General features: G+C 45.1%; 1 protein-coding gene across 1 annotated transcript; it reads left to right on the forward strand.

Annotated features, from left to right (window-relative positions):
- The first annotated feature begins 3,266 nt into the window (after nucleotides 1-3,266).
- Nucleotides 3,267-3,620, forward strand: LOC123453609 (endogenous retrovirus group K member 7 Pro protein-like). The gene has a single exon (XM_045130630.1). It carries the CDS (start codon nucleotides 3,267-3,269, stop codon nucleotides 3,618-3,620), a length of 354 nt encoding a protein of 117 aa, XP_044986565.1.
- The last annotated feature ends 6,014 nt before the right edge of the window (nucleotides 3,621-9,634 follow it).

The raw sequence follows: 9,634 nt of genomic DNA on the forward strand, positions 1-9,634 counted from the left end.
AGAATTTTGCTGGGAATTACTTATTTGAATTTGTGCCTCAATAAATTCACTAAAAATTTCACAATTGTTGCTGTGTATATATATTTAAAATTGTTCAGTAATCTACAACTATTTAAGCAGCATAGTCATGTGATATGCATGCAATGCATACATATCTATAAGTTGCAGGAAACCATTCATTATGAATGTGTGGACAGCACTATGATATTATGAGAGCTCTTTATTTTCACACCATTTAAAACAGTTCTTATTAAATTTATGCATCTATGGATACAATACTTGTTCTTTCAGAACAATGAGATGATCAAATCCACTGTGGTCATACTTATGTGTGTGTGTATGTATACATACATACATACATACACACACACACACACACACACACACACACACACACACATATATATATGTAGGGAGCTAATGCAGATGCTATTACAAGATGACGCTGGCTTCCTGCCAGTCTTGAGGTAAACAATTCCTTATTTAGGCAGCGCCTTGGTGCCAACCTCGCTTGAGGTTGCACATGCGCTTGACGCACCTTGTCCCGAGCCTATCCCGTGGCTCCTGTGGGCAGGTGAGCCTATGGCAGCCAATCAGCAGGCGCCCTGTAGTATTCTGCCCTATAAAAGCAGCTACACTCCTGCGCCCCTCGCCCCTTGCCATCAGCTTTCCTGTTAACCAAGAGGCTCTCCAATAAAGTGTGATCAAGAAGGATCTTCGTCTGGTGGTCATTCTTCTCCTGCAGGACAGGGGGCTCGCCCCAAAGTGTTGCTGAAATCCCGGGACGCCGGGTGCTTTGTGGTCACCGGGCGAGGGGCCGAAGAGGATCCAGAACTTGACACATGGAGAGGAAGACGTTGGTAAGTCATCCCCAGTCATAATGTTTTTTCACTTAGATCCCTACCTGATCCTTCTTATTTTCATTCCTGTGTGGTTTATTGTCCTTGTCATTTGCTGTGAGCGCAACATGGGCAATTCTCAGGGTGCGAGTTTTGTGACTGTTGACTTTGTCCAGCCGATAAAGGAATTGCTTAAGCAGAGGGTCATTAGGGTCTCCTCTGCAACAATTAAAAAGATTGTTAAAGACCTAGATACGATCACGCCCTGGTTTGCGGTCTCGGGGAACCTTTCTCTCCCTACTTGGGAGAAATTAGGTAGAGAATTGGAGGCAGCAAAACAAGAGAACAGAATTGGTAAGGGTACACTGCTGTTTTGGCGGCTGATTCACTCTTGCTTAAGTAAAGAAAACCACATGGAACTTATTAGAAGGGGACGGGAAGTTCTCACAAGGCATCAGGATAGCCTTTCTGAGTCAGATACAAATGGGGATTCACACAATAGGCCTAGAAAAAAAGGAAAAATAAAAAGGAAAAACAAAGACAAGATATAGAAAAAAGTTTACAAGATGAGCTCAGAGAAACAGGTGAAATCTATAATTGCCCCCCCCCCAGGGGGAAAAAGGAGCCTTTGACAGGCTCTACCCTCCCATTGAGGAGCTTACACATTTAAATGTACTTGACACAGATGAGGAGGCTAGCTCATCTGCAGAGGAGGAAGAAAAAAAATTATTTAAAGGGGAAGAGGAAAGACAAAAGGAGGCCACTGCCTGTTATAAAAGGGAACAATATAGGTCCCCGCCTAGGCACCCTCTGCTAACAAAGGGGCCTCAAGGCCAAGGGTGTGGTCCTTTACAGTCGATAGAGCCTTCCACATCCCCACCCTATAACTCCCCTGGGGACACATGCCGCTTCATTAAAACAAAAACCTGGTCACGGCTGGCCTCCGCTTTTCCCGTTTTTGAGGACCCAGTAACTCAACAAAGGAGACATGAACCAGTTCCCTATAAACAACTAAAGGATTTGGTTCAGGCTGTCAAGGATTTTGGACCAGGTGCAGATTATTCCGTTGTGCTATTGCGCAGAATCATTACAGATTGGACAGAGTTGGCAAAGGCTTGTCTTTCAAAAGGCCAGTTCCTTGAGTGGAAATCTTTGGTTACAGATAATGCTCAGACACAGGCTAGACAAAATATCCAGAATGGCCATCCGGGATGGACAGCCGACATGCTCCTGGGGCTTGGCCCTCACATGGCTGACCAAGTAAATTTTCCCATAGAGGTATATCAACAGGTTAATGACATTCACTATCGAGCATGGAGAGATGTCCCCAATAAGGGGGAAGTAGCTGGCAACCTGACAAAAATTATACAAGGCTCAACAGAACCTTTTGCAGATTTCGCTGCCAGATTGATGGAGGCTGCTGAGAAAACTATAGGTACTGCAGATCATACCATGCCCTTTGTGCTCCAATTGATATATGAGCAAAGCACAAAGGAATGTCAGAGAGCTATAAACCCAGTCAGAAAAAAAGGGAATTGAGGCCTGGATCAAAGCATGTCACAAAATTGGTGGGCCACTGTCTAATGCAGGCCTGGCTGCGGCAGTTCTTGCTGCCACAAAGTCTCAACAGACTCAAAATTCAAAAGAATGTTTTAAATGTGGACAGCTTGGGCATTTTAAGCGTCAATGCCCTCAGGCCGGGGAATCTGCCCCCCTAGTCAGGGAGGGACCAAAGCAGTGACCACCTGGTACTTGCCCAAGATGTAAGAAGGGTAATCATTGGGCTAATGAGTGTAGGTCAGTGAAAGATATTAATGGTCTACCTATACCTCCCCTTCAACGTGTTCAGGAGTCAAAAAACAGAATGAGGGGCCCCCATCCCCAGGGCCCACAGATTTATGGGGCACTCCAGGCACCAGTCCCAACATTGGGCCCACCGCCGTCCTCCCACTCAGAAGAGCCACATCAGGCTCCGCAGGGCTGTACCTCTGTGCCGCCTCCGGACTGGTCCTGACCCCTGAGATGGGTATACTAGCCATAGAGACTGATGTCCGCGGACCTTTACAAAAGGATACCGTGGGCCTCCTCTTAGGACGTTCATCATCAACTTTAAAAGGATCACTTGTTTTCCCTGGAGTCATTGATCCTGATTATATGGGCACAATAAAGATTCTCTGTCATTCCCCTTATGGGGCTGTGTCTATTGCACCAGGAGATCGTATTGCTCAATTGTTGATTTTGCCTTCTACTCATTCCTCATTCCCGGCCCAGCAGAGAGAGAGGGGAGATGGATGTCTTGGGTCTACTGGGATAGACTTGGCTTGTTTATCGCTAGAAGTAGATCAGAGACCACTTTTATAGTTGACCATAGAGGGAAAGACATTTTCAGGCCTGGTTGATACAGGTGCAGATAGAATTATAATTCAAATGAATTCTTGGCCCAAGTCTTGGCCCCTGCAGAAATCTTCTCAGACCCTTCAAGGACTGGGATATGCAGAAACACCCCAGATGAGCGCAAAAGAACTAACCTGGTACACCGATGAGGGACAGAAGGGAAAAATACAGCCTTTTGTATTGGCAGTACCAATCAATTTGTGGGGTCGGGACATTCAGTCCCAGTTGCGCCTCCGTCTGACTAATGACTATTCGGAGGCTAGTAAAAATATGATGAAAATACAAGGCTTTGTCCCAGAACAGGGACTGGGAAAATTCCTCCAAGGACGTCCAGACCCAATCATCCCAAAAGAAAAGTTGGGCCGCTCTGGATTGGGTTTTTCCTAGGGGCTGTTGAAAACGCCGCTTCCGAGAGAGTCCAGGTGCCCATTCCTTGGTTAACTAACAAAGCCATATGGGTTCCTCAATGGCCCCTATCACAGGAAAAACTGGAAGCAGCAAGAGTCTTAGTCCAAGAACAGTTGAATCTTGGCCATCTGTGTCCCCCTGGAACACCCCAATATTTGTGATTAAAAAACAATCAGGCAAATGGAGATTGCTCCATGATTTGAGAGCGGTTAATGCCCAAATGCAGATTCTGGGGCCTGTTCAAAGGGGCCTCCCAGCCCTTTCTGCCCTGCCCAAGGGATGGCCTATCATAGTTCTAGATGTTAAGGACTGTTTTTTCTCTATACCGCTTCGTCCCCAAGATAGGGAACGTTTCGCTTTTACCCTTCCTTCAGTCAATCATGAGAGACCGGACGCATGTTTTCAGTGGTGTGTGCTACCGCAAGGAATGGCTAACAGCCCTACTATCTGTCAGCTTTTTGTAGATGCTGCGTTGGCCTCTGTCCGCCAGGAGTTCCCTTCTCTTCGCATGATTCATTATATGGATGACATTTTGTTAACAGCCCCCATATTGGCTACCCTACATTCCTCTTTTCAAAGAGTTATTCAGGCCTTAGAGAATTATGGCTTGACCATTGCCCCTGAAAAGATTCAACAGACAGATACTGTTACTTTTCTGGGGTCTGTCATTAGCCCTTGTTCTGTGAGGCCACAAAAGATGTGCATTCGCACCGCCCATTTACATACTCTCAATGATTTTCAAAGGCTACTGGGAGATATTAACTGGTTACAAGGATTCCTTCATGTGCCTCAGTCAGAGCTGTTGCTGCTCTTCTCCATCCTTGAAGGCAACCCTGATGTTTCGTCTCCTCGCATGCTTACACAATCAGCCCGCGAGGCGCTTAATAAGATCGAAGAGGCACTTAATAAAGCACACCTTGTGGTACGTCCACGGCGACCTCGCCTGTGTAGCAAGCAGAGATGCTTCTGTACTGGATGAGAGCTGAGGACAGAGGGCCAGCACTCCTCGGAGGGATGCCCCCGGTGACCCCTTGGCAGTCGGTTACTGTAAAGGTTCCTGCTGCCCATGAAGTCACGACGACCTAATTGCCGGTGTCAATGAGCTGTGTTCTGCGCTCTGTTTCTCTCCTGCTTCCTTCTAGTTGTTTGTCAAAGAACAGCTAGTTTCTACGCTACACTTACTATTAATCTTGCATGCAATCAGAGTACAAAAATCAATTTGAGTATTGAATGTGCCCCTCCTATGATTAGGGCAATGGAGGAAATGTATAACTCTACTAGGAATAAAAAATTAACTCTAAAACAGTTTTTAGATGGTGTAGAGTAGAAACAGCTTATGATGTTTTAGAACGATACTGAGCCTGAGAATATGAAAGTAGAAATGTTGATCAGTAGTGTTCATAAGAAGCATGTCAGTTCTGCAGAAAAGGAGTTACAAAACTTAGGCATTCCCACTAGGAAACTTCCTGGGGGATATGTTCATTTGATCAAGGGCAGATGGTGGACTCCTAGAGCTGGAATCTACTTAGTTCCACTCCCCTATGAGGGAGGATATGATAAATTCGGTAATAGATGGGTGAATTATGAAAAAAAAAGGAGGCTATGGCATTCTCTTCCATTTATGGGAACGCTTAGCAAGGAAACGTAAGCCTTGGTGTTTATACAGTCCTTGGTGTATAAGAAATAAGTAACCTGTTATTCACCTTACACCTTTTACCCTAGTTTCTGTTCTTATAATGTTGTGGTCAATGGTGCGAGACATGCTTCTCAGAAAATGGGTACATTTCCTGCCTGATAAACAATACTCGTATGCTTAGAGTAGAATACTTAAGATTGCTTAGATTAATGATTTCTGAGATCACTTGTTGGCTTGCTAAGTTTCCCTGTTCAATCTGTATAAAACCTTCATAAAACCTTCAGTAAATTGCAGCAGCATATTCTACCTAGAGTGTGTCTGTCTGTCATTTCCTGGCCGAATCCCGAGTTCTCCTTGAGCCTTCGCCCTTGTTCTCCCTCGGTCCTGATCTCCCCGAGAGTCAGTCCGCGGCAACCTTGTTCGGTTTGATCCTTCAAAACTGCTTTTTCTATGTATTTTAAAAACTAAGGATGTCCCTACAGGAGTGATTTGGCAGGAGGGGCCCCTGTTGTGGCTTCATGGAAACTCCTTGGGAGCCCGCACTCTTCAGTACTTTCCACAACTGGTAGCTCGACAGGCTTTTTTTGGGCTTAAGTATTGTTTATTACACTTTGCAAAGCTGCCTGACAAACTCATCATCCCCTATACTAAGGAACAGGTAGAAGTTTTGTCTGGCACTGTGGATGATTGGAGCATTCTCATGTGTGCTTTCCCAAATGTCATAGATAATCATTATCCAAAGAGCCCTATTTTGTCTTTTGTTGAAAATAATTTGGTGTATTTTCCTAAAATCACTGCTCAAGAGCCTATTACATCAGCCCCTGCCATCTTTACTGATGGTTCAAAGTCTGGTCGTGGGGCCTATTTGGTACAGGGCTCGGAGTCTATTGTAAGAATGTTTAGACCTAATTCCCCTCAAATTGTTGAATGCCTAATTGTTTTGGAGGTCTTTCAGACATTCTCTACTTCTTTTAACTTGTTCACGGATTCCCTATATGTAGCTAATGCGGTTGCTGGCCTAGAGATTGCCGCTTCGGTTCGCTCTACTAGTCTAGTGTCTAATATTCTTTTACAACTTCAGTCTTTAATTTTGCAGCGAACTTGCCCTTTCTATGTAACTCATATTCAGGCACATTCACTACTGCCTGGCCCCTTATCACAGGCTAATGACCTCGTGGACCGGGCCACTAGGCTCACCAGGATTTCTCTGGAAGATACAAAAGCTTCAGCTACTGAATTCCATAGATTATATCATGTTCCTGCAAACACCTTGAGAAAAAAATTCTCCATTTCCAGAGATGAGGCACGAGACATTGTAAAATCTTGTCAGTCTTGTGTCACCTTTTTACCCTCACCACATGTGGGTGTTAACCCCCGGGGCCTCCGTCCTGGAGACCTTTGGCAAATGGATGTAACACATCTTCCAGAGTTTGGGAAAGTAAAATACCTACATGTCTCAGTGGACACGTGCTCAGGTATTATTTTTACCTCACCATTGGCAGGTGAGAAGGTCTCTCATGTCAAAACTCACTGCCTAGAGGCCTGGGCTGCTTGGGGAAAGCCACACCGCCTAAAAACTGATAATGGCCCAGCGTACTCATCTGGTGGCTTTCGAGCCTTCTGTGCCCAAATGCACATTTGGTTGCTCATACCACTGGCCTTCCTTACAACCCACAAGGTCAAGGTATAGTAGAAAGAGCAAATAAAAGTTTGAAAGCTCTCTTATTTAAACAAAAAAGGGGGATAGCAGAAAATGCAACCCCCAAGGAGAGAGTTTCCTTAGCCCTTTTTACCCTTAATTTTTTAGTCTTGGATAATAATAATAAATCTGCAGCTGGCAGGCACAGTCAACATGTGATTCAATCATCCAGTGAGATGGTGATGTGGAAGGATGTCTTAGATAATAAATGGAAAGGACCGGATCTTGTTATAATAAGATCCAGGGGAGCTGTTTGTGTTTTTCCACAGGAACAGGATTCCCCTCACTGGGTTCCAGCCTGGCTGGTGAGGACAGTCAAGCGATCTCCGGAGGAAGGTCCAGAAGACAGTAAGGTCCATCAGGGCGGAGATGATAAAGGTCTTGTGGATAATCTTCCTCCTGTGCCTGGAATCCATTAAAGGAGAGCCACGTTGGGGTATTCTGTCAACCTTTTCCAAACCAATGCCGGTGCTCCATTCTGCCACGGTCTTCCCTCGCTTCTTTACAACTCCATTTTCAAAGTGGATTTTATGTGGGACAAATGGCAGCTGCACGGACTTTACACCCTTTGCACTGTTACAAGGAGGACTTGTAGCTTGCAATAATGTGTCCGGGACCCTCCATATGGAGAATCAAGTGGAAGAGGGTGTTAATGACATTGGACATGGCTGTGGGAGGAATACTTCCTTTGCCCCTGCGCCGGCGTGTATTCATCCACCGTTTTTGTTTGTTCTTAGTAACTTCTTTCAGTAATTGTACCAATGCTTCCTGTTACTTGTCTCAATGCTGGAATTCCAAGGTTTTCAAGAATGCTATGATCCTTAGGGTGCCCCGGTGGGTCCCCGTGTCTGTAGAGGCCCCCAGCACGCTATCGCTATTCAGACAAAAAAGAGATTTTGGTATCACGGCAGCGGTGATAGCGGCTGTGGCCGCAATAGCAGCTGCTGCCACAGCAGCCGGTGTGGCCATGGTCACTTCGGTACAGACTGCTGAAACTTTGAATAGTTTGGCCTCCTCCACTACCGTGGCCCTGGAGACTCAGACAGCCCTAAATTCCCATCTAAAGAGTGTTCTCTTATTTTAAGGAATGGGTAGGAGTGGGAATGTTCCTGGTGTGCTGCCTGGGAGGATGCGTACTTTGCCTCTGGTTGATTTGCTGCCTGCGAACCCAGACCAAGAGAAACAAGATGGTCATTTCTCAAGTGCTCACTGCCTTGGAAAGTGGTTCCTCCCCCCAAATTTGGCTGTCAGCTTTAAAAGGCAAATAGCTCCCCTGGCCCTTGCACCCTCAGGGTCTCAGAGTACCCATTGCACAAGGATGGGCAGGGATCTGGTAGCTTTCCTTTGACCGCCGCCTTTGCACTCTCAGGGGATCTGTCCCATTGCACTGAGGAAGGGGAGGTTGAACTTCTTCCCTTGATCGGTCAACACATCATGAGGTGCGGACCTGATCGGGAAGGTGGCTATTTTTCCTGAGCTATGCCATAAGTTAATAAAAAAGGGGGAACTGTAGGGAGCTAATGCAGACGCCATTGCAAGATGGTGCTGGCTTCCTGCCAGTCTTGAGGTAAACAATTCCTTATTTAGGCAGCGCCTTGGCGCCAATTTCGCTTGAGGTTGCACATGCGCTTGACGCACCTTGTCCCGAGCCTATCCCATGGCTCCTGTGGGTGGGTGAGCCTATGGCAGCCAATCAGCAGACGCCCCGTAGTATTCTGCCCTATAAAAGCAGCTACACTCCTGCGCCCCTCGCCCCTCGCCATCAGCTTTCCTCTTAACCAAGAGGCTCTCCAATAAAGTGTGATCAAGAAGGATCTTCATCTGGTGGTCGTTCTTCTCCTGCAGGACAGGGGGCTCGCCCCATATATATATATATATATATATATATATATATATATATATATATATATATATATATATATGTATATATATATTTCTTTCTTTCTTTCTTCCTTCCTTCCTTCCTTCCTTCCTTCCTTCCTTCCTTCCTTTCTTTCTTTCTTTCTTTCTTTCTTTCTTTCTTTCTTTCTTTAACTTTGATGGGAATCAAAAACTTCCAGTACTACAGGAATTAGAAGTCTGGGGCAATAGAAGAGATGTCCAAAACCATGTGTTCCCTATGACTACAGAAGTCTTCCTACTGTAGTCCACAGGTAACTTCAAATAAAAATAAGTTTCAGGGTCAGTTTTGCTTGTTGAAAGAAACTGCAAAGTAGTAATGTAAATTAGGAACTTTGAGTCCCCATGGCACTTCAGTCTAATCCTCTTCAAATGTGTTGAAGTTTTTGGAAATAAGTATAATTTTGAAACTCCTAATTTTGTATTTACCCTTCTCTTTTCCTCTCTCTTTCTCCTAATTACAACCTATAGAGGACAGGTACTAAACCACCTGGAAGGGGTTTGTGGGGTTCTTGAGGGAGAAATGGATTCATGGTCCAAAGAGTTCTAATCACCTTGACAATGAACAGTCTGCCCTTAACTGGGAGGATTTGTTACAGAGGTGCTCCTGAGAAATTGAATTCCTGCCTGGAATAATTACAAAAGAGCCACTGAAATGTCTATAACTTAAAGCATAGAGGAAATAAATGCACATATTTTAACATAAACATGTTCAGTACATGAGGAGTTGTACTATTGCACTACAAAATACCAAATAAA

Source organism: Jaculus jaculus, chromosome 12 (genome assembly GCF_020740685.1).
Source record: "Jaculus jaculus isolate mJacJac1 chromosome 12, mJacJac1.mat.Y.cur, whole genome shotgun sequence".
NCBI classification, from domain to species: Eukaryota; Metazoa; Chordata; class Mammalia; order Rodentia; family Dipodidae; genus Jaculus; species Jaculus jaculus.